The sequence below is a fragment of the Panthera onca genome, chromosome B3 (assembly GCF_046562875.1).
Source record: "Panthera onca isolate mPanOnc1 chromosome B3, mPanOnc1 haplotype 2, whole genome shotgun sequence".
Classification (NCBI taxonomy): domain Eukaryota; kingdom Metazoa; phylum Chordata; class Mammalia; order Carnivora; family Felidae; genus Panthera; species Panthera onca.
Window position 1 is genome coordinate 44,008,792 of NC_138344.1, and position 26,234 is coordinate 44,035,025.

The 26,234-nt window shown below is 41.3% G+C and overlaps 1 protein-coding gene across 2 annotated transcripts in view; it reads left to right on the top strand.

Moving 5' to 3' along the window:
* RORA (RAR related orphan receptor A) overlaps nt 1-26,234 on the top strand; it is a 712,204-nt gene that overhangs the window by 526,280 nt on the left and 159,690 nt on the right. For both annotated transcript variants that reach the window (XM_060621049.3, XM_060621050.3), the window contains exon 2: nt 4,327-4,356. In XM_060621049.3, coding sequence (XP_060477032.1) covers nt 4,327-4,356 — 30 coding nt within the window. The remainder of the gene's footprint in view (nt 1-4,326; nt 4,357-26,234) is intronic.

Below are 26,234 nucleotides of genomic sequence, written 5' to 3' on the forward strand. Positions count from 1 at the left end.
CTTAGCACACTTGCCAATGAGCAAGTATCTTCCCTGGATTTCAGAGAGTGAAGAGTCCAGGGGATTTCAGGGTCTAGAATAGCACACACTTACTTTGAGGAACTCTCCTCCAACAAATATGAATGTTCAAGTCAGAGCACTGGGTCTGAAAAACAGAGTCCTAGGCCGTAAGTCAGTGTGAAACCCAGGGACATCAGGATAGCTAAGACATAGCTTTCAGTAGAACATTCTGATTCTGCTTTGTGAAAATAAGACCGTGTGTGCCCCACCCTTTTAACATTCTTATTATGCTTCCCAGTTTGGAAAGCTCTTTGACATCTTTATATCTTTTTTTTTTTTTTTTGGTAACGTTTATTTATCTTGAGAGAGACAGAGCTCAAGTCGGGGAGGGGCAAAGAGGGAGGGAGACATGGAATCCAAAGCAGGCTCCAGGCTCTGAGCTGTCAGCACAGAGCCCGACGCGGGGCTTGAACCCATGAACCATGAGATCATGACCTGAGCCGAAGTCGAACGCTCAACCGACTGAGCCACCCAGGCACCCTGACATTCTTATTTCCTTTTAGTTTTCACAACAACCTTTTGAATATTATTATGATTATATACAGTTGTAAATTCAGCCCAGAGAAGTTAAGTCACTTGGCCAAGGTCTCTCAGCCAAGAAGCAGAAAGTGTATGGGCTATGAATGCAAGCTCAGGTCAGCAAGACTCCAAATCTAGTTATCTTAAGAGCTGCCTTTAAAAAGTCAATTCTTTTCTACTCCGGGGTAGAATTAGAGCAGTTTGCCTACTAAATACTCATGAAATTTATCTTTGGAAAACCAATTCTCCAACAATTCATTATTCAGAGCTGCTACTCCCACTGCTGCTGGTTACGTTAGGTTTGGATCTGCTTAAGGACAAAAATGGGCAATGTATGACTGCTGTGATCTCATTAAGGAGGCACTTTCTGTCAAGAAAGGCAGGAATCTTGCAACCTCTGGGGAAATGAGAAGAAAAAGGGAAGACCCACCTCACCTCCACTGAAGGGTGAAGAAAATGGCTGCTGGTCGAAAACCAGGGTATACGGGCCTCTCTGTTTGAGGACCTCCTTCACCCAAGCCCTGGTGGGGCTTCCTGGTTGAGAAAAGACTAAAGGACAGGGGCCCTGTAGGTTTAAATCATTTACAGAGCTGACTGCTGAGTGGTATGGTCCTGGGTGTAAATCTTTTTTTGAATATTTTACTCTTGAGAGGCACTGTCTGTACCAGGGTTTGTTTCTGGGTTTGTTTTTGTTTTTGTTTTTTTAGTTTTAACTTTTGTTTATTTTATTTTTTATATGTATAATTTAGCGTCAAATTGGTTTCCATACAACACCAAATGGTCATCCCAACAGGTGCCCTCCTCAGTGCCCATCACCCACTCTCCCCTCTCCCCCACCCCCTATCAACCAACCTTCAGTTCTCTTCAGATCATACAAATCTTTTGCCTTGTACCAGGGTTTTTAAATATGAGCCGTGGATACATTTCCAGAAGGATATTAACTTTCCACAGAAAGCTTTTTATTGTGCTACTTAAACTTCCCTGAGCCTCATTTGACCCATCTGTGAAATGAAGATATTTTACAGTTTTGGTTTTGTTTTTTTTTTACACTTCTGTGGAGTCAGTTGCTATGAAATACTAGAGCTTCTATAGAGAAAGGAGCCGCACAAATTCGAGATGTTCGTGCGATCACCAATGTTATTTTTCAGGATAGGAGGAGGAGGGGAATGCCAGTAAACTTTCTCATCATTCCATTAAATTTATCTTTTGAGTGTTCATGTTGTTTTCATTTGTTTCCTTTTTTTGGATAATAGAATTTTGTCTTCATAAAGGCTATTAAGTAAAAAAAAAAAAATTTAAATGATAATTATAGTCCAGTCTTGTAATTAGCAGTAATGCACTTTTTATTAAAATTTTGCAGGGCGCCTAGGTGGCTCGTTCAGTTAAGCGTCCAATTCTTAATTTCAGCTCAGGTCATGATCTCACAGTCGTGAGATTGAGCCCCGACTTGGCCTCTGAGCTGAGCATGGAGCCTGCTTAAGATTCTGTCTGTCTGTCTGTCTGTCTCTCTCTCTCTCTCTCTCTGCCCCCTCTCCCTCCTTTACGTGTATGCACTCACCTCTCTCTCTCTCTCTCTCTCTCTCTCAAAAAAGAAAAAGAAAAACATTGCTTTCACAAGAGAGGTATGTTTTTAAGCCTTTCCCCATGAAAATGTACTATTAATTTATTGTTATGTTCTTCACTGTAGGTAAGAGATATAATTTATGTTTTATTTGTATGGATTAGCGTTGCCAGATAAAATACAAGATCCCCAGTGAAATTTGAATTTCAAATATACAATGAAGGAGAATCCAAAATGCAAATTGAACTGGCATCCTGTGTTTTATCTATTAAATCTGGCAACTTGTCTGTAGGTATATCCCCCAGTTCATTATATTGGTAGCGCTCAGTGGCAGCTAATCAAACTGAGGGCCCGAGTCGCTACTGATGCTGGGGTCATGCTTTCTCCTGGAGACAGGTGTGAGTAGTTTTAGCTCTGTGCCACCGCGATCCCAAAGATCAGGCGGCTTTCCTGGAAAGATTTTCAGAATCTATTATCAACGTAATCATCATGAAAATATTTGATGAGAGCCCTGCATCACGCTGTATAATAAATTTAAGTAGAAAAGTCAAACCAGTGGTATTTTCATCAGGGCTTTAGATGTCAGGAGAAAATAGTTCCACACTCAGCGAATATAGATAGGTCTGTTTGGGGCTGTGTTAAATCCAATTGTGTGGAGGTTCTGAATAATCAGGAGTGACAGCATAAGCACTTTCTCTTCAAAGTGATTTTACAGAAAGCATTATTTCCTAAGGAAAGTACACATATAGCCCTCATAATGCTGAAAGAGCACTAATGTATCAATTTATTGGTGCTGGTGTCATGAGCCGCAGTTGCAAATTGTATTCAGATTTTCAACTTCACTCGCAGTTGCTGTTGGGGGAAGTTCCCTTCCCATGATAAAGCTTATTTCAAAAAAATTCTGGAACATTTTTGTAGTTCCCATGTGAGAGAGCCTTCAAGGCTCCTCACAGAAGGTTCTAACTTCACTTTGAGAAGCCAACTCAAACATGATGAAAAACAATGGTTTAGTTTTCCTCAATAAAAAGGGGGGGAAAAAAGAATTCGAGTTGGGCTATGTAATTTCAGCTTCCCTAAATAAGCCCTTTGGAAAGTTGTGGGGGGAGCAAGCGTGTGATTTTGGTCTTGGCACACAACTTTGGAACTAACTTTTTTTTTTTTTTTTACGTCTACCATGGATTTTCATAACGGATTTCTTCCCTGTACGATTTGTTCCATAGCTAAGTAATGGGTCTGATGTGGATGCCAAATTTTTCAACAACTTTTACTTTCCAGAGGAGGGTTAAATAGTTCTCTTAATAACTTGAAAGAAAAAAAATGTCAAGGCTTACCACAGTTCTTAGTCACAGGCTAAACGTTTTCAAGAGTTGTATTACTTTGAGCTATTTAGTCTCAAGATCTCCCCCAAGAAGAACAGAGTGTAAGGAGTTCAAAATGGAGTCCTTCTGAAACAGAGATAGCGCTGTTTGCACTGAAGCATGCGTTGGTGTTATCTTGATGTGGTCTTATGTGCTGAATCTTGCTTAGCCCTGTTCATCTGTCACCTGCTCTCCGTAAATCATCTTGGAAGCATCCAGGGTGCTGACTCATGAATCCCTCGTGTTTTCATACAGTTTGTGTTCATTTTGGTGGCGTTCACGGAGCAGCAGCAGTTATTCCCCTTCTGACTTTAATGAGTATGGACAGATAGGTACATTTTGTGGAGGTTTTTTCCTTCCCATAAGAAGTTATGCTTCATGTGAGCCGGCAGAGTCGTTTTCATTAAAAAGTAAACACAGAATCAATGGCCACAGCAAATTAATTGCTCTGGCGCTCAGCTCACTCTTGTCTGAGTAGGTTGGCATCACTCTCTCGTGCCTCAAATCTTCCCCACTCTGCCTATAAACGCCGTCATCTCCCCTATTTAAAATGAAAACTGAGAGTCTTCTCTCACCCTGTTTAATTACTGTCCACGCTGCTGCTTTTTACCACAGAAAATCAGTAGGCGATGCTGGCCGTGCCTGTCATCCACGGATCTGTTGTTCTGGGGTAGGGTCCAGTGCCACTGGCAGCCAAGATTAAGACCGATCCTGCCTCTGCATCACCGTCTCAACAAATGCGTTCCTGGGTACACTGTGAATGATGTGCGTCTCAAGAAGTACACACGGGACGCTTTCTTACCTTTGTCATTGTTTCTTCTCTTCTAGGTATCTCAGTAACGAAGAAGACGCATACATGTAAGTAATGCCTTTTTTTTAACCCAAAGTTTCTGAAGAGTTGGAATTCGCATATGTCTGGCTGCTGTGACCCTTCAAGTATAAACTAATGTTTCAGCTGTGATCCATGGTCAACAGAGGTCATACTTCTCTACCTGTAGTGGTCGGAAGTGGTACATCTCCACCTGTTTGTACTGAGTGTGTGTTCAAGAGAGTCTAGACATGGTCTGATGAATTCTAGTGATTCAAGTCATTAGTCTTCAGAAAAATCATCAAACCTAGTCAGGAGGATCAATTAATTACTTACTGATCACCCCTATTCTGGATCCTTCCACTGGTATGTTTCTAGGAAACATCACCTTGATTTCTTTTAAACTTTGGTCTCCTTTTCCTCACCACTAGTTCACGATTTAGGCCGTTTTGTACTTGTGTCTGTGGAGCAGAGGTACTGACTGGGAATATAGGTGCTGTCGCTCGACCATGAGTGTGGCCCATGAGGGCCCTGGTAAATGGCATTGGTAGTTTGATGTGGAAATGTGCGCTGGAATTACACTCTGTATTCATCCCCACTTCTCAGGTTCAACTGCTTTCATCAATTGCCTTCATTCGAACTACACCATAAGTTTACAAACTCACGTCAATGTAAAGTGTTGTGATTTTGCAATCCGAGCAATAATGTTTGACTGTGCTTTGAACCTCAGGATGAAACTAATCCGTCATTGATGCAGGCAGTCAACTTTCACTGTACTTGACCAGCATACTTAGACTTTGAATTAATAGTGTCATCAGAATTAGATAACTATTTTAGACCACAGATATGTGCTACCCATGAGATGTGCTTGGGCATCCTTCTAAGGCAAGCTGTGGAGATATTTATGGCACAATTTAGGGCCGACAAAGATGTGTCCCCAAATATTTCCTAATTACGCTTTTAAAATTTTTGGTTTCATGTGAAACATTTGGGGGAAAAAATCTGTGTAACATCAAAGTAGTTTATCTTGTGCCTCAGTTGATTCTTGAAATCTGCTCTTGGGTTTGTCTGTCTGTCTATCTGTATTTGTAGCAAACAAAAAAAGCAAAACCAAACAAAACAAAAACAAACAAACAAAAGAACACCCCACCAAATTCGATGGTTGCCTGACTCTTAGGGCCCAGTCCTGCAGTCTCTCCACGTGGCTCTCCCATGGGCTTCAATGGAATTTTGTTTGAGGAAAGATGTAAAGGTCGGGTCCGTAATGGACACATGATCAGGACAGCACCTCCATCTCTCAATGCACAGTTCCAGTTGGCTGTCCCTCCATCACGGTAGTCTGTGGCCCTTAGCTTTTTGGGGGTTGTTTTGTCGTCGTTGTTGTTGTTGTTCTTGCTGTTGTCGGTGCATAATTGAGCTCATGATGACTGAGAGATTGACAGTGCAGGAGACTGAAGTCCTCTGTATATCCGCAGGGCAGGCATGGTACAGAGCGCTTCCTTGCACAGCCTTGCCCATGAGCTCGTCCCTGGCCTGGAGGGACCCACTCTAGAGGTGGTAAGTAATTCAGTCTTTCTGCTAGCTCAGTCCTGGGCCTCTCCCGAACAGGAGCGGATGATTATGCCTACTGTTTATGGTGGTTTGGGGTATGGACTCCTGGCCACCTGGCAATACACAGAAAGTCACTGACTATTTGCATTATGACTTGGCTCTTGGATAAGTGGATAAAACCACTAGTTGAACTCCATTGGATACAAAGAGTGCTCCTCAATAAGACAGAGACCAGAGATGTTAGTAACTATATAGACCATCCATCCATGAGGACCTTCAAGGAATTGTCATCCCTGAGACTAATTTCATTTGGCCTATTGCAGAAACAATAACTTGTGGTCACATTTAAAATCATAGAAAGATTTGGATGACAGCATGAGATTGGTGGCTAGTAAAGAAAAACTGGTGTTCCAGGAAGAGGGAATAGAACCAGGTTGGCCCTGCAACAAAGGCTTAACCAACTCCATCAGCTATACCTGCTTTAAAACAAAATCAAGATGTAGCCAGAGTGTGTAGATTTTGACTGCCTTTCTAACTATGGAAAACAGCAGGAAAAGTCTTAGGCATTAAGCATAAAATAAATGTAGAGAGACTTAAAATAAAGCTCGCTTTATGTAATTTAAATATTAAATTGACCCAAAGAGATCAGAAATCATCTTAGTTTTTGTTTGGTGTTTACTTTGATGATTGAGGGGAGAGGGCCCACGATAAAACAGATCAATGACGACTTGAGAAGAATAGCATCTGAGCAGACAGTTGACACAAGACTTTGCACATGCCAAGGAGAAATTGAATTGTCCAAGCTGGCGTGTTAGTGAAAGTCTTCTATGCCACTTAAATGTGGAGATTGTTTTTGTCACCCAACTCAGCAGACAACCCATCATATTTCTGATCTTAGCATCTCTACAGGGCCTACAACTTGTGAGGAGGAAGAAAATCAATCAGTTCTTTCTCCAATAACAGTCACCCAAATGACTTCTTCTTTAGCATCTGTCGGATTTTTCTTGAACACTGAACTGTCCTAACTTGCCTATAAGTTTTCCTAAGATGTTAAATTCCAGCTCCTCTTAAATCATCTTGACATCTGTTCTTCAAAAAGTTTCACTATCAGTGAACTATATGAATTCATTTTTGTACTGTCTCAAGACTTCCATTTTTAGCCAGTGTTCTGGAAACCCTGGTCAGGGCTTGACTACATAATCATCGACAGCTGAAGTCACCCCACATTAGCAATTTCAGTCTGGGTTTCCTAACTGCCCTCACAGAGAGATGGTTCAACTTACAAATTAACATGTACAGTTGCAGAATATATTATCAGACTAGAGTGTCAGCTCACAGGTACACCAGTCAGAGGTGCGAGAACTACAAAATGAACCTGAGTAGATGTGACACCTGATCATATTTTAGGCCACCTTGTTATCTGGAAAGCATAGACATTGCTTCTTTAAAAAAAATAAATAAATAAATAAAAGTGCTTTGGGTGAGTTGAGCCAGAAAGTCCCAGGAAGGAAAATCTGATTATTAGCTTCAGAGGAATTCACAAGCGGGGTGTTTGGAGAACTCAGATTCTCCTGAATTCTCGAGAAAGGCACTGGTGGTGTTTGTCATTAACTTTACTTGGCCGGTGGGAGAAGGCAAAGTTTTGGGCCTTCTAGTACTAAGTCATCATGACCAAACTGGTCAAAGAAGGCTTTCATTTGTGATATTCTGCAATTGTTGATAGGAAATGTTGCTGTCGGTTTTGGTATGTGAACAGAAAAGGAAGTGTTTACTTGTGGGGTAGGGATATATCAGATAAGTTTTACACCCTGTTGTAGAATTTCAGTTTAATCTTTGTGGTGATTATATATAGCACCTGTGTTTGGTTGGACACTTTAAAGATTGGTTTTACTTCGGTATTTCACAAGTTTGTTTTGGTCTCTTTCCTGCTGAAGTCGTACCATGTTGGGGAAGTATCTTTTTCATGGCATCAGCTGCTGTTTTGGATTTTATTTGCCAAGGACAACTGGTCATTTGCCCCTGGCTTTTTAATCTAAATCTACCTGGATAGTTCTGCCTACACTAAAATTATAGAAGATGGCAAATTTGGAGGTGAAAAAGTAAAAGAAAAATGCAACAGATCATCTTAGTTGTATCTAGCTGCTAGGAAGTTGAGCATCATGGAGTCAGGAACCTAAGGGAATTTATCAGCCAATCACCACAACGCAGACCCAAAAGACACCAGGTAGGCTCCTGGATGGTTTACAGAGGCAACAGATGATTGTGACTTCTTCCTGTTCTCATTCATGTTTATATTCTTTATTCTTCCTGTTGAAGTCTGTTCTGCTTGCTTTCTTCCCTCAGGATCAGGCACTTACAGTCACATGAAAATTGCAGGGGACTCGGTGAGCAGTCAGAAAAATGTATCTGTTTAATCTGAATCATGTCAGTTTTCCCCAATAAATAGCAAAATAAAATATGCTTCTGAATCTTCTGAAATATTTCAATTTTAACATGAATAGCCATTAAAGGTAATTGAGGACACTTTCCAATGTTTGCTTACGGTGGGCTAATACCTAACATATAAAATTAAAGTGCTATCTTATTTATAAAGAGATTCTAGCTCTCAATAGTAAAAATATTTTAGTACAAATCAGAATATTTCCTTGAGAAATAATCCTTTGTATCCGTAAAAAGAAAAAAAGTGTTTACCACAGTCATTTAAAGTGGAATAGGTTAATGTATTCACTTTTCACCCCTAGAGACTTGGCTTTGAATTTGACTCAGAGAAAATTAGTTTCGAGGCCTCAACCTCCTCTCCTTAGGCATTTGTTGATATCACAAAACCAACCCAACAATTTGTCACGATTGTTGCCATTTACTCAGGAGGTCCGAGAACTAAAATAACCTTATTTGCTCGTTTTCTTCTCTTGTCCTTGAGGCCATTCCTTTTGATTGTGGACTCTTAACGCCACCAAACTTGGGGCTCACCCATAGGATTTTCACAGTCCAGGAAAACTCAGCAACCATTCTTGGCAAAGCTTATGGAAGGTGCTTTGGTTATATAGTTAATAGGTTGCTGTGGCAACCCACGTGACTCAGGGTGTGACTCATAGTAAGTAGAATTTCAACTGCTGCTGGCAGGGTGTTTCATTAGGACAGGCCTGAAAAGAAGCCACACCGAAGTTCTCTTCGTAGGCTTTCATCCAGATTCCATCTACCCATTGAAAAAGAGAAAAGGGGATAACCCAGTGCTCACAAAGTAGCCAGAGGATTCATTTCTTAGCTTGCTGAGGCTACTCTCTGTCCCGGACATAAAGCTGGCTGGTACATGGTCAGAAGTAGATGCTGCCCTCATAGAGGGCTAACCAAATGGACAGCTGTTTACTGATTACCTGCTATGTGCTGACACGTTCTTTGCCCTCAAGGACCTCAAAGACCAGGCTGAAAGTGGGGATGGGGCGGGGGTGGGGTGAGTGGGCTTATATAGTCGCTGAAAACACAAACACCTCGTGTACCATTTGTAAAAGAGACAGCTCACAACTGGAAAGGAGACTGGTAGCTGGACGTGTGGGGGAGGAGAAAAGAATTCCATGATCCGGGATTCGGCTACTGTGATCCAAGCCTACAGAAGGATGAAAGGAAAGGGATAGATTTAACCCTGGGTGCTGAAGGCTCTCCCTGCTGCACATCTCCCATTCTCACCCAAAGTAACACCTGTTCAGTCCCTTCAAGATCATCCAGTTCAGGGAAGTAAAAATCCCTCGTCCTCCCTGAAAATGTTTGCCTTGTTTAGACTCAGCCTGTGTGGCTGTAGCCAACCCTGCCTGAGCTTAACAGGATTTCTGTCTCATCATATTAAGATATAAATGGACTGCACTTGGCCCTGCCACTCAGTTCTTCCAAGGTAGAAGATTTACATAGTCTGAAAACCCACGGTTCATTCCATTAAAAAAACAACAACAACAGAATATTAGCTAAGTGTTTCCATCAGAGCATCCAGTTGACTCAAATTCGCTCTGTTCGTAGACATCAGATCCATGAATTGAATTTGGAAGAGTACTTGTGTTCGCATTTCATAACACAGGTTCACAAGGGTGTATTGAGATGGTGAGGTCACTGTAGGGGGAAGACACAAATGCCTAGCCTATCAGGTGCTAGTATGTACTTGATAGATTATATATTTAATGAACTCTGATACATAGTTGGGTTGATCTTTAAAGAAGGCTGGGTGTCTATCACAGAGTTTCATGTTACTTTTGTTTCAGTCATGGCAATAATATGGAGTAGCAGTAGAAGTACCCGTAGATGTAGTTAACAGCAGGGTAGGAACTGCCACCCCCGGGGCACCTGGCTGACGCTCAATGGGTTGAGCGTCAGACTTCAGCTCAGGTCATGATCTCACAGTTTGTGAGTTCGAGCCCCACATCGGGCTCTGTGCTGTCAGCACGAAGCCTGTTTTGGATCCTCTCTTTCTCTCTCTCTCTCTCTCTCTCTCTCTCTCTCTCTCTCTCTTTCTATCTTTCTCCCTCCCTCCCTCCCTGTCCCTCTCCCTCCCTTCCTCCCTCAAAAATAAATAAACATTAAAAAAGGAACTGCCACCCCTGAGCAATTAATTCTGATACTCCAGGTGTTGTGTTTAGCACTTTATGTGCATTATCTCATTTAATCTTCTCATCACCTCCATGAGCTCTGTACCACATATGTCCCCAGCTTGTATGAGAAAATTTATCTGAGGGATCAGCAGCATAAAGGAGCAAAAAAACTTGCAAACTCATCCAGCTGGTGACAGGCAGAGCCGGGACGCAGAGAAGATTGAGTCCTCACACGCACAGAAATGCCACACCATTATCTCCAGTATCAGCATTAGGTAACGTCATGGAACACTTAGAAAGTGCTAGATGCTTTTCTGAGCACTTTGCACATGTTCGTTTATTTCATCTTTGCCACAACCTTGTGATGTAGGTCTTGCTGCTACCCCACTCTCCAGGTAAAAACTGAGCCCCAGACGTCTCCAACTAGCTAGTATGTGATGGAACAGGATTAAAGCCACTCCACAGAGCCTAAATGCTCCTACAGTAACAGAGTAGACTTCCACTCTAGACTATAGCAAGAAAGTCAAGTGTAACAGCCATTCCTACAACTGATTCAGGTTCTTTAAACGTACAACTATTTTACCTGTAAAGGCTTCTAAGCTTGGTGAACGAACTGATGATAACAAAAAAGGGGGGGGGGGGGAATGTTATTCCTACTATATGAAAAAATTCATGTAAACAAAGCAGTGTGCATAAAACCATGCAGGCTTCTTACTTTAAAATGATCATTACATCTCTTTTTAACAATCTAACCTAATTTGGCAAAGAACTGGCATCCACTTAATATCACTGTTCGTACAACTCAACTGATTCTGTAATAGTTCAAAATGGTTACTTTTGATTCTAAGATACTTATGTCCCCCACAATAATAGTAAAGTGTATTTCTTTTGGCATGAATCCATTTTTCACTGCAACTAAGTCTTTAATAATGGACCTTAATAACATATATAATAAATTTGTGCATTATTCTTTTGTCAGACCAACTGATAATTCATGTATAGCTTTCATTACCACTAAGAGGTAGTATGATTCAGGACACTGTGGTTTCCCTGAACCCTAACCAAAAACAAACAAAACCATGAAGGCAACAAGAATGCCCAGAGGGTTGAAATATGTATCAAAACCATCCATACGAGAATTAAACATCTAGGTTTTGAGTATGCTTATGCTTACCTGAATTTAGAATTGGATTTATGGTTATATCAGCTTCTCTGTTTTTTGGGATCTGCATCCAAAGGAATAAAAACAGAGGAAAAACAGATGCCAATGTGTTTGAAATATGAAAAAAGTTATTGTTGTACATTAATTTCTTTATAAATTACACAAAATTTTTTGTAGCAACTCTGTCAGCTACTCTGCCAGGAAATTAGTTTATTTGTAGTCACATGGTCCCTTTTGATTGTAATTGATGCCTGTATCTGCATATTATGGTAACTAAGGTTCTGATTTCCAACCTACCCAATTACCCTTTTTCCTGGGGCTTCCCAGGATTCCTTACAGTGGAATTTTCTCCACCTACTTCACCTCCACCTCTGAGTAAAGTTTGTCTATGTAGGAGTGATAGCTTTTCCCTTGTTTTACTTTGTTGGTCTCCTAGGTAAAACTCCTAATGTCTTAAGTAGTTAACAGCCAAGCATAATGACTGGAAGGCATATTGAGGAGTAGAAAATGCTCTAGTGTGTAGGATTAAGCTTCAGATTCAGCAAAAGAGACTCCGTAAATCTTTGCTTAAAATTTTGTTTTTTGGGGACGCCTGGGTGGCTCAATCAGTTAAGTATCTGACTTCGGCTCAGGTCATGATCTTGTGGATTGCCAGTCTGAGCCCCATGTCGGGCTCTGTGCTGACAGCTCAGAGCCTGGAGCCTGCTTCGGATTCTGTGTCTCCCTCTGTCTCTGCTCCTCCCCCTCTCACACTCTGTCTCTCTCTCACTCTCAAAAATAAACATTTAAAAAATAAAAATAAAATAAAATAAATAAAATCTGTTTTCGTAGGAGAGAGGGAGGAAATTGTATGGTAGGTAACCCAGATACCTGTAATACTAAGATCTAAGGAAGGAAAGCTGGAAAGCAGACCACAGGTACGCCCTGTAGAAAGAGCATGGGGCTGGGGGTCAGACTGATCTTTTTAGCTTGGTATTTCCAACCCCTCTTCTGTGCCTAGCACTGTGTTAGGTATAGAAAGTTTAAGTCATAACCCTCACTCTCTAATAGCTTAATCTGCATCTGAGGAGAAAGGGCAGACCTGTTTGAGCAACCTGTAGTAATGAAGGAATTGCAGGAAAATGCAGGGTTATGATGCAAGTCGGATTATCTGTATGCATTGGGGATGCTAGTAGTGAGCTGAGCTTGTTCTGGAATGGTAGCAATGATTAGGTGTTTGATCAGGTGGATCAAGGCAGGGAGGGGGGGCAGTGGAGGATGATTGTGTAGACCTGTCTGACTAGAATAGAGTATTAACAAGGAAAAGGAAGGACAAGAAGAACAGTGGTAAGGTTCTGGCTTTATCTCAGGACCAATGGGGAGCCACAGAATGTGTGTGAAAAATACACTGACCTTTAAATAATGCTTTTATTGCCACGGTCATTTAGTGAGCGTTACATAAAGCAGACATTCCATACTTCAGTCCCGTCTCCGAAATCAGACAGAATTCTCATCCTTAGATAGAGGTTCTTCTCTGGCCTTTCTTCTGATTAACTGTATAGCGGAAATGCTCATTGAGCAGGACAGATCTAGTCCGAAAAGAGAAGGCTGTTCTGATTATTAAAGAAAAAAGAGTGTTTTATTTTTTCTCCATCTTCCCAGTTTCAAGGTCTAATTGTAAGACCAGTTCTTGCCATTTCATTGAAATCAGAGGAATGAAATAAGCCTAAAAAATATATATGCACTTTGAATTGTGTGGCTGATGGTTCTCCTTGCTTTCTTTCATTCCTACTGTTAATTGGATCCTACTGTAATACCAGGAGCCTATGTCTTTCCGACCCGTTATAACTCGACCATATGTAGCTTTGTAAAAATTTGAAGCCCAGGTTCCACATCTTGTTCACACCTTAGGCAGGCAAAGTAGACTGTATTGACTGTGACGTTTTCATCAGCACAAAGAATTCTCTCCCTCACACGGCTAGACAATACAAGAGGATGATTGTACTTCCTTTTCTCTTGTGGGTATTTCTTAATTTTCCAAGAATGAGTCTCTATTGTTTCACTTAAAGAACAGTAAGATTCAAATGAAGCATTTTCATCAGCTGCATGTTCACAGAAGTCTTCAGGATATAATGAACTATAGCGCATTACCTTTTCTGTCTCTCTGAACGTGGTATCTATCTTTTTGTGTCGACAAAACTGAAAATTCACTTTCCCTCCCCAAGTTGGGGCATCGGGATAATTGATTGTTACCAGTCTCTGCTGTTAGTAGACAAGATAACACCAGTGCCTCTGGAGAACGGGTAAAAACTAAACTCTGTCCCCTGAGGCCAATGAAATCGCTATTTGGTCCCTTGTGTGAAACTTCCTAATAACTTAACTGGGCAGCCTCTGGGTCCCTGGAGGGTTTCTCCACAAGAGTATTCCCTCTCTTTGTTAAGATTGCTTATTAAAAATGATTTTATAATGAAGTTGCCTCAAATAGCTGCTCTTTTCCTGGTTGTCCTTGAAGCTGTGGTGAAGAATCTTAGAGACAACTGTCTAGGGTTTTCCTCCTTGTTAAAAACTTCTCTCTTACCACTGTTACTCTTGATTTTTAAGGAGACAAAGTCTAACTGACACAAGTCCCTCTCCGGTTGATTATGTCGCTTAAAACCCTGTGCAAGGCATTATTGGTAGTTAAGCTTGTCATTTGGGCTCAGGAATCGAATTGATCTACATGGATGGAGGACATTTAAGTCTGCAGTGGGAACAAGGCTGTCGGGCTTCCCCGGAAGAGCAGTGGCTGGGGAATGCTCTTGCTAATTCTGCCCCTGACTCCATCACAACAATGATATCCAATTATTTTCTCTCTTTGGTCCTAGATTTCTCCTATCTGCAAACTAACCAGTTTCCTGCCATGAGGAACTGTCATGAAGAGGAATCAAATAATAATTTAAAAAAATTAGTAGTGCATTCTTTTCTATCCATGCTCTGTATAAGTTCAAAGACTTCTAATAAATGTAGGCAATTGGAAGAATCAGGGTGTTGTTGTGGTTGTTGTTGTTGTTGTTGTTGCTGTCCACATCCTCGGCTTGGCTCTTTGGCTTGAAGAGGCTTCAATATGCTGGTGTATTTAATATGAAGAAAGATAAAGCAGATGTCAATAGGGCTTACCATTGGGAACATCTACTTCAGACTTGGTGTCCCAATGGCCAGGTGACTCAGGAAACGGCAAACCATATAAAGTTGTTAGTGACAGATGACGCTTGAAATATTTTTCTAACTCGAAAGCTTGTCAGGCGGTAAATCTACAGAGCAGAGTGTTCAAGATGCAGGTCGGCCCTCCTTTGGCTTTGTGAGTACAGCACATCACCAAGAGTCAGAGGGACCATCATGAGTCTTTTAGCAGAGAGATCAGTGTGGTCCAGTTGTGCTAAGAATTACTGTGCGCTAAGCTGTGCTAAGAACATGCCTTGGCTAAACTCTGTCCTCTAAGACCAGGTGTGTTAGAAAATACTGTCTTTGTACTCAGCAAGTCCTGTTCCCTCCTTTCTCAAATAAAAAGAAGAAAAGAAAAAGAAAACCGATGACCTGCTCTGGATTCCCATTGCCAGCAGGATCTTCTCATTCCCCCTCCTTAATAACCGTAGGGCTTTCCATTGCCTCGGGAGTCTACACTTCTTAGTATGGCTCTCAAGGGCTTTAGCAATCTGATCTTAATATTTCCACCGCTCCTTCCTTGCCTTGTAGGCTGGCAGTTTCTGCCATCCTCAGTGACCAGTTTCTACACGACTGTACAGGGGGCATACCTCAGTGCCTTTGCTTCTGTTGTATCTTGTTTGTCCTGGAATGTCCTGCACCAACTGCTGCACCTGTAGAATTCTTATTGCTCCACCAAAGGCCAATACAAATAGCATCTGCCATGAAAAGCCTTCTCCAACCCCCACCCTCTTTGTTAAACTATTAACTGCAGCTTCCCTGCTCCCACAGTACATTATTAAGGTGGCAGTACAGAAAGTATATTGTAAATCGTTGTTGTTTATGTAGCTTTGTCCTAGATATGGTTTAATTATCTTTATATCCCTTAGGCTTAGCAGAATGATTGGTATCTACTATGTGTTCATTTAATATCTGTATATTTTAAATAAGTGTGTGTGTGTCTGTGTGTGTGTGTACAGACACAACATTATGACCTCCCGTTCTTCTTGCACATTTGAGGCTAGGGAAGAATAATGATCTTTTCGTTATTAACAGCTGAAAGGAAGAACAGATATTTAATATTTGAAATTGTATTGTGAGATTCATACTATATTATTTTGGAAACCAATACTGCAACTCAAAGGGCTTCTTGATGTCTGGCAACTTACCATACGTATCTCGAGTCTCAGTTCTAGCACTGCTCGCTTCAAAGTTTTGGTTTCTTTTGTTAATATTTAAGTCAGAATCTCATCTAGAAGGCTTAAAAGTACATATTTTTATTCTAAGATGAAAAACATGTTACTTTTCTGAGTGACCTCTTAAGCACCATTTGTTTGCATTATCAATACAAGATTTTATAAACCAGATGATCAACTCTATAGAGTACAAAGTAAAGAGTCATTTTCACTTACCTTTGGCATCTATTTAAAGGCAGAGGAGGGGTGCCTGGGTGGCTCAGTCAGTTGAGCGTCCGACTTCAGCTCAGGTCATGATCTCACAGCTCATGAGTTCAAACCCCATGTTGGGCTCTGTGCTGACAGCTCAGAGCCTGGAGTTTGCTTCGGATTCTGTGTCTCCCTCTTTCGCTGTGCCCCTCCCTCATTCATGTTCTGTCTCTCTCTCAAGAATAAATAAAACATTAAAAAATAAATAAATAAATAAAGGCAGAGGAGAAAACATATCTTTGAGAGCAAAGCATTGGCCGTTCTTTCCACCCATGGAGAGAGTACCTTCTATCAAGGAAAATATCCTACGTTTGTCTGATCTATAGAGGGAAAAGCGATCCTAATGTGTTAAACAATTTGGGAAGTGGATGTCTTGATAATCCTAGATTATTCACTGAGTCTTAAGGTAAATTCCAGAAGTAAATGGCATTTATTTGTTCAAAGTCCAAACACGTGACATTGCTATGTTTGTCTGGCCTGGAATGTAAGTATGTTTCCTTAGCTTCGCAGGGACCAATGATTTCACAACGCTGGCCCTCTTCAGAAGTAGCTGCACACAACCATGCTTTCCGTCTGCTCTTCCTTGCAGTCCTCTGCCTTTTCAGCTTTCTGAGCAGCTTCCTCACTTCTTTTGTTTGTAACTCTTTCTGGAGTCCAAACAAGAGGAGCCAAATCATCCCCTGCAGTATCAATTCCTTGAGTGGAAACCTTGCTTTGTAAATGAGAGGGTGAGATGTGACCCAATAACAGAGTCTATTTTTATTTTAATTTTAATTTATTTCCTGGTGGCCCTTTATGCCTCCTTAGGCGATGACCTAACCAATTCTGTCTTAACACTGATTTTTTTGTTTCTTCCAAGGTCAAAAAGCACGTTGGAATCATTATGACAGGAGAGTAAATGTTTTCTTGCCTCTAATGGAAAGTCCATCTCTTCATATGAAATGTAAAGTCTGGTTTTCGCAGCTTTACGAAGCACAGCCTTTCTCTCGTGAGGCTTCTATTAGCAAGCTAACAGAGAACAGGGGGAAGAAAGATCTTTGATTTTTGATGGAAACACCATCTCTTGTAATCTCTTTCATCCCTCTCCTTTCTCAGATGGGAGTCTTTAATAACGCAGCCAAAGGAGCTGTCTTCATTTTGTGCTGCAGTTTCACATAGCAAAGTGCAAGCAAAAGTCAAAACTGTCCTAGAAGGCGCTCAACCTGTGGTTTTCCAGGTTGGAAAAGGGAAAGCTGTTACACCATCACACGTAGACATGTGTCCCCATACTACCCCCCCCCCCAACCGCCCCCCACCAAAAAAAAAAAAAAAAAGTTCTGGCTGTTAGCTCTAAATCAAAGAACTTTCCATGGCCTGATTTGTGGAAGTTACCTAATCCTACCTATAATTGGGGTGATTTGAGAGATGGGAAAATGTTCTCATTTTCATTATGGGAGTCACTGGGGGACAGTGTCATTGAGAAGAATATGTTCTTTTTGCCCTAAATTGCTTTACCTGAGATGCTATTGGTATGTTTCACTTAAGTTACATTTCTAATGAACAAAATGACCAGTGTGGGTCCCTTTCTCAGAGACTCTACTAGTGCTTAAGCTAGTCTTTAATGCTCAGTGAGCTTTCCTTCATTCCATCTCAGAGTTTTACTCCTAAGGAAAAATTCTAGAGGGTTGAGTTAATATGCCCCTGGAACACAGAAGAGTCAGCTTCTAACATTCTGCATATGGTCGAAGGATCTACATACTGTCCATGATTCGTCTATGTTAATACAATGGTAATACCTCATCATAAAGTTTTTTACATTGTATGATCGCCATTGAGTGAACTCACCTTGTAATGCCAGACTTCGGAAACTTCTGGAACCAACCCTCTTGGCACAGAGGCTGGGCTGGATCTACCCCACAGTGAATAAAGTGAAGTTCTCCCATAGTCTCATCTAAAATTCACAATTTCTCCCAGCTTGTCACCCCTACCATTAAATAAATTGGGCTGAGATTGGGTTCCCCAGAGAGTAGACTCTGAGATTTGCATAGAGGAAGTTGATCAGGGAGTGCTTCTAGGAACAACACCTGTGAGGGGTGAAGGAAGCTGCACTGGGCAGGAGAAACTGAACTGTCATGCATTTGTAGCCTGAGTTCAGCAGATGCAGCAGGGAGATGAGAAGCAGGGGTAACCCTTGAGAGATGTCCTAAATCGAGGCGAGGAGGCTGGATATTTTACCCTGCATCACCCAGCCACCGGATGCCAGCTGCCCACGGGAAAAGACATAATATTGGGCAAGGCAGCTCCCTTTAGCTAAAAGCAAGTCTCAGTTGTGAGCCACTGACAGTCAACACTCAAGGCCCCCAAGGAGAATAAGGATCTCAGTCCTGGTGGCAGCAAAGGATTTGGGTGGCATGCCACAGTATCATTATACAGGGGCCAAAAAAGACATTAAATTTCACTTTTGGGGAAAAATGTTTCCTGTGTTTGAAATGACACACATTTTATTGCTTAGCTAGGATGTAAACTAATAAAAATATATGCTTGGCCTCAGCATTATGGTATACCAGAATTGCAAATGCTGAAGAAAAAAATAGTATTTTTTTTTTCTGTTGAATAAGATTCTTCGTTAGAATTTCTGGTCCTGGATGTGTGTGTTATAAATCATATGTTTGTGCAATTTCACGTAATGTTTTATTTTTCCACACATGGACATTCCAGAGAGTTAACACATTTTTCTCAATTATAAAAATAAATAACACATTTCCAACTCTTTTGGCTCATGTAAAATGAATTCATATAGGAATAAAGAGAATGCTTACAAAGAACTAGTTATACATATTACCTGTTACTTTTTGGATTTTGACAGTCTACTGTCTTACATTTGAGGTACAGTATCTAAGTATATTGCAGGGCCTATTTGTGTATATAGTATCTCTCTTTTTATGAAATTCCACCCTCGTTTTGCCTGTTAGCAACTACTTGCAGGATTAAGCTGGAGATTAGTGGTGGCTGCAAAGATGAGAACCATCATGAGCCAATAATCCCATCCCCCAACTATTGCCTTCTAAGAAAAAGCTTCTCAGTAGTAATTAGTGATAAAGTACAGAATGAGTTTTTGTTTCATTCCTCAGAATTTTCACATAAACTCTGATTTAGTGAAATTTGACTTCAATTTTAATTCTGAGAATAAGAAATCCCAGGGGCGCCTGGGTGGCTCAGTCGGTTGGGCATCCGACTTCGGCTCAGGTCATGATCTCACAGTCTGTGAGTTTGAGCCCCGCGTCAGGCTCTGTGCTCACAGCTCAGAGCCTGGAGCCTGCTTTGGAGTCTGTGTCTCCCTCTCTCTCTGCCCCTCCCCTGCTCGTGCTCTGTTTCTCTCTGTCTCAAAAATAAATAAAAACATTTTAAAATTTTTTTAAAAAAGAAAAGAATAAGAGATCCCAATATGAGAAAAAGCAATCCAAACTGTGTTCGTGGAGTACTGTAGAAAGAACTGAGTGTTTCCACTCTTTCCACCTTGCTTCAAAATACATCTCCCAATACCAACGCCAACGTTCTAAAGCTCCAAATTTTTCTTCATGGAATTGCCATAGTTTAGAATACCCCTCTTCCCTCCAGAACCAGAAGCTTGAGACACCTTGCAGATCTGAACAAGGGCTTTCCAGTTTCACAGATCCTGAAGTTTCAGACAAGTATCTGAACTTGTAGAGTTCAGATAGAGTCAGGGTTTATCTAAATGGAATTCAATCTGTATTGCTTTCCTGGATTTAGTTTCTATGCCTCTGCTTGGAAAGGAGGGGCCCTTTCAGGTTGATAATGAAGTTAATTCAGATTATTCTTTCCTTTACTCAAAGAGAATCAATAGATTGGAGAAACTCTTTACCTGGTCTAAAAGCTTCCATGGTTCCAACAGCTCCTACCTGGGAACATCCCCAGCCATTCTTTTGGAGATCCCTGTGTCTGAGCCCTGTGAAAGCGATTCTGATGGTGCCCGTGGACATCAGTGGCAGCCTGATCTGTCTGGCCTGGGTATTACCATAATAATTACAAGGTCCTGACAGCAGCTTTTCAAGTGGCAAAATTATTGGGAGGACAGTCTCCTGTAACTCACTCTTGGGAGAGGAGTGGAGTCCCCTGTATGCTCTACCAAGTAACCCATCTAAATTTGCCCTTTCACAGATGTCTGATCCATCCCATCCAATGACATGCATTGTGTAACCACTCCACTTCTTTAGAAAACATACTGATAGTGTAAATTACAGTGGTTTTTTAATATAAAGGTAGCTAATGAGCTGAAATGCATTATGATTGCTATTTCAATGGACAGGATGAATCTGCTCCTTAATTTTTTCCTTGCAGGGGGGCGACTCTCTTCTCTCTCTCTCTCTCTCTCTCTCTCTATATATATATATATATATATATTTTTTTTTTTTTTTTTTTTTTTTTTTTGCCTGAATTTCAGTGAGTGATTCACATTACTGTCAATTACACGCCCTTATTATGTATTACAGCCACCAGGCAGCTGTCCAGGAAAACACAAGTCTGAAAGTGCTTCTCTTTTAAGAAAATTAAATTCATGGTTGCTCCTCCTTTGGGCATGGGCAACAGGCAGGAAGCCTCCACTTTCTTGCCAAAGAAAGGGATAAGGCCTTGTCTACTTTATCTGGATTAAATACCCACTCTGACATCTTGAGATCTTGATACCAATGCCCAGATGCAGGGCTTGGTTTGGGTTTCTAAATACTCTTTTTTATTTGTTTGTTTCAGCGTGTGTAAGAAAACACAGACTGGTGTTATAAAACACTATTTCTAGTTATGAGTCACAGCATTGCCTGTGCATTACCAGAAAGGCTGTGTGAAGTCTGAATGGAGAAACTGTTCACTTTCCTCCTTCCCAACAGACAGAGTCTATGACAGCTTAGGGCTCTTAGCCCTATTTGCAAAGCTAGCCCCGTTGTCTCCATATTCAGTCGCATGTCTCTTTTTTGAAGTTTGGGTAAAACTACATCTGAAAACTACATCTACTATTGGGCTGCTCTACAGTCCCAGAAATTCTGCTTTTATATGGGCAAATGAGGGCTGCTAGGCTTTGTCAGATGTATTCTTCCTGGGAATGTTACAGAATGTAAAAATACGGTCTCTATGGTGAGTGGGTAAAGTTGCCTAAATAGTTCATGCATTTGAGAAAACTGTGAGAATTAGTTGATATATTTCCAGTTCAGAGTCTTTAACTTCATTTGTATCTGATTCTTAGAATCAGACATTTCAAATAATGAAATATTCAGTAGCTTTCAAGCTGGGCTTCACACAATCTGTGTTCCAGATACATTGTGCCTAAGTGATGTTGGAATCTTAAATAAATATTTGAAAGACAAAGGATTGTGAATTGAGTGCAATCACTTTCACCTCTGCCCTTGTTTAGAAGCAGATTCAAGCCAAAAAATTGAAAAAATAGTTTTTTTAGGTGATGGATGAAATTTAAATATGGACTGGTATTTTAGATGATACTAAGGAATTATTTCTTTAATACTGTCAGGTGTAATCATGGCATGGTAGATGTTTCTTTAAAAATCTCTATCAGAGGGGCACCTGAGTGGCTCAGTCAGTTGAGCATCCGACTTCGGCTCACATCATGATCTCACGGTTTGTGAGTTTGAGCCCCGCCTCCGGCTTGTTGCTGTCAGTGCAGAGCCTGCTTTACGCCTTCTGCCCAGCCCGCCATCCTCCGCCCACCCCCCCAGCCTCTCTGCCCCTCCTCCACTTGGGCACGCAGGAAAAGTCTCTATCAGAGATGAACACCATAGTAGTTATGGGTGAAATGACAGGATATCTGAGATCTACTTTAAAATTCTCCGGGAAAAATATATTGAGGTGAGACTAGGCACAGGTGAAGCAGGAGTAGCAAAACATTTGTTTTACCAGGAGGGAGGGGGGAGTGCATGGAGCTGTATAATACTATTCAAGTTTTGCATAAGCCTGAAAATTTTTTAACAGATTACCTTTTTCTCACCTTCTTGTCATCTGTGATTTCTAAGATGATTATATTTACATAGATGGTTTGACCATTTGGGTAATTAGTCTTTGATGAGAAAAAGATGATACCGATGAGCACCTCAAGTTCAGAAGGTTGATGGTGATCTCTCATACTCCATAATCCCTGCATCTCTATAAAAATTCTGCGTTGTTAGCATCCATGTGAATAAAAACTACCGCGTATAACAAGGTTCCCTCACCTTCGCTTCAGGTTGGAAAAAAGGTAGGAGTGTTAGTCGCTCTTGTTCTTCTGTCTTTTCAGTGTTCTGGTCATGTAGACCCAGATTTGAGAGTGGACCAGAGAGTTCGTCTGGTGGTCCCCACCTCCCATATTCGAGATGAGGCGGGGGGGACATTTTCACCAGCAGGTATAAAGTGTCTTATTCAAAGGCATTTCCACTTGCCTTTACAGAAGTAGAAGCAAGGCTGGAACCCTTCGACTCTATCATACCACCTCAATCTCGTCCTTTAAAATACTCATTAACCATCTACTCTCTGGGGAGCCAAGCAGTTTTCTAAATCCAGACCAGCGACTGCGTGGGAGATGTTCATTCCGGGTAGTGTGGCCCCAAATTATCTTTTCCGTTATTGAACACTATTTCCAAGTTGTGTGATAAGTCCCAGAAGTGATAGTTTTTAATTCTGTTCTTGTTAATGCTCAGCAGTGGGTTTACAACATGTGCTTCCTCTTCTGCTTTTCATAGACTTTCCGTCAGGGAGGGTCAATATACTCGAATGACAGTCTGGGCTGACAGGAGGATACACTTGGCTAAGTAATTCCGCCGGGACCATCAGCTGCTTCAATAATGCCTTTCCGAAGGCATTTTATAATTTACGCTGAAACTCCAAACATCACAATTGAAATAGGGATGTTTTTCTTCAAGTGGAAAAATGAATTCTGTTTTGCATTTGTGGCCAAATCCTTTAAGCACAGACTTCCCTGCTAAACGTTGTCTTCTTTGCATTATACTTAATAGTAGCTCACTGGGGTAAAGTAGAGGGTCAGACTGGCATTTATAAAACAATTGTTGCCTAGTCTTTTCAAGAATTTTTCAAAGAGCAACCCTCTGATTCCTGAAAACATAAGTATACAAATAGATGGGGAAATAGAAATAGAGACAGAAGGACTTTGCCCTGTTGATATGGTCTGTGAGGAGACCATCCACAGGGTTTGGTCCTTACTCCTATCCATTACTCAGAACTCTGGATTCTCTTGTCTATTGGATGCCCAAGAAATACAGATTTCATGAATTCATTCATTAATCATCCTGCCCTTACTGAGCTCCTAATATGTAGAAGGCACTGGGGATATAGAAAGGAAATATTGACTCTCTACCACCACCATCACCCCATTTTTTTGGAGGAGACAGGAACACAGAAACAGAAAAGTACACAAATGCAAAATTTTAAGTGCCTTGAATATGAGTGCTAAGGAAAGAGATGGTATAGGATCCACCCTCCATAGGGGCTCCTAGAAATCATGAAGATCTATGCAAGAAATATTTCAGAGTGTGAAGTAATAGCTGAGAGAGCATTCTAGGCAGAGGTAAATGATGTGAACACTTGGCTCTTTGTCTGCGTCCAAGGTAGACTTGATCCTGAGAATTTGAAATTTCACTTAATCTTTTACCCTTTTCATAAATTATACCTCCTAGAAGACATTGACTTAACTTACTTAGAACTCAAGATCATAATCCTATAGAGGAGTCTATGATTAGATAAAAATAGGGAAGTACTTGATTTCCATTTCAGGCTCCCAAAGGGAAGTTTTTCAGAGGTCCCCGCTATGGCTAAGCTTCTCAAGGATTGGCTTTGTTATCAGTACAGGGAGGTTTGTTCCTTCTCAGGATTTTCATCTGCAGTGTAATCTAACTAGGGAGTAAGTCCTCTAGTCTTCCAGGGGCAAAAGAATCAGCTTCCCTTGGTTTTGTTCGTGGGAATATGCTTTTCCCATTATCCAGAGCTGCTTGTGGATTCCTAGTTGGTCATTGATATGGAGAGGGCCCGTTTTCTCTGGGGGATTGGCAGAAGCATCATAAGCCACAGCTGGACCCACTAAGATGCCCATATCCAGAATAGGAGGAGAAGGGGGAGAGGAGAGGTGAAGGATGAGGATGAAGAGGGGGGAAAAAGAAGAAAAAGAAAAATAGGAAACTCATAGGTAGCTTTGGAGCTTACCCAGAGACTTGTTACATGAGCTGACCTCCAACCTGTCAATCCATAGACAAGGCCTTTTACTTTGTTCAGGAAACTCTGGAGATTTGTGGTTTCTAATATTCACGGTGCTATGTGCCAACTCACATAGCCAATTTTGCAAGCAAGTAGTGCTGCCGACACATGACCCATATTTCTCACAAATCCCATTATTCAGTGGTCTTTCTATTCTTCTAATTATACCAAAAAGAGAGTTTCTAGTGGGTAATAATCTCTCTTTGCTAATACTTTGTAGTTGGGTTCCAAACCAAGACCTTTCCTCTATCACAGCTTGAGTACGTTATTTTTATTTTAGAGCCAGTCACGACTAACGGGGAGGAGAGATTCTCTTGGCCTCCTGGGGTGGTGGTCAATGGATTTATCCTTTACTCTTCCTTCCTTTTTGACCCAGTGCCTCATTTGGTTTGACTTGCCTGGGCAGATGGGGAGATACCTGCCCAGAAGATCTCATTCAACGGGCATTGTGTGGTCTGGCTTGCTTGTTTATTTTTTTCAAATCAGATGCTCAAATAGGGCACGTTGTGAAATCCTTAACTAAATTATAGTCCAAATACTTGGTTCCAAGGAATCTCGAAAAAGGAATAATTTCACTGTTTAACAAGTTTGATTACTATTTTTTAAAAAATTACAAAGGAATTTCATGGGATTTAAAGATTCCTTTTTTTTATTAAAAAATTTTTTTGATGTTTATTTATTCTTGAGAGGGAGAGAGACAGAGTGCGAGCAGAGGAGGGGCAGAGAGAGAGAGGGAGACACGGAATCCGAAGCAGGCTCCAGGCTCTGAGCTGTCAGCACAGAGCTTGATGCAGGCTGGAACTCATGAACTGTGAGAGCATGACCTGAGCTGAAGTCGGACGCTTAACTGACTGAGCCACCCAGATGCCCCTAAAGATTCCTTTTTAATCTATAACTCTTATGTTGAGCTTATCTCTGTAAGCTCATATTTTCTATATACATGTATTATCTCCCCTAGACTGTAAACACCTTGAAGGTAAGACTGGTGTCTGCTTCTTTTTGTGTGCCTCAAATTCCTGGTACAGTCATCTAAGGCAGCAAGGCAGATGGGGATGCACACTGGATCCCGGACTCCGAACCTGGGCCCTAGGCCTGAGTCCACTAGCCAGTGTGACCTGGCAAACTCCAAATGGGCCCCACCTTTCCTCATCTGCGAAGTGAAAAAAACGGGACTAGATGATCCCCAAGGTCTCCGTCTTCCTAAATTATGATTCGGAGAGTCAGTTAGATCTTGAATTGGAAGCACTGAACTTATTTTCAGTCTTTATCATTAATTTTCCTTTGTTCCTGTATCTCGCAAATGAATCACCTAAATTTTTCCACTTTGGTAGAAGGTATTGATTTTACCTCTATGATAAACCGAAAAGAATCCTGGATGAGAAGTAAATCACTAATATAACCATTAAGTGTTCATAAGTTCCTTGGGGAAACTATTCTCTTTCGTCAGCCAGAGTAGCTTAATTTATTTTTCTTTCAATTAAAAGACTTGCAATACCCGAACAAAAGAGAGTCCCAGAAAAGGTGAGGTATATCGCTGTGGTCTGCCGTCTCTCTGGCCAAAATATGTGTGGTATGTGCATCTGTGGCTGAGGGTGGAGGGTTCTCTCCTTTGCTCTTCTTTCGTTTATGAAATCTGGTTGAAGTTAACATCCAGGGATGCATAGAAGGCAGAGTTGGGAGGAGACCGACTTCTGCTGTAGAAGGCTTTGGGAAGGGGGTGTGGGAGCGCTCATGTTTATACACTGGCTCCGCATGTCATTCGTTCTGCTATTTACTTGCCGAGTGCCTACTGTATA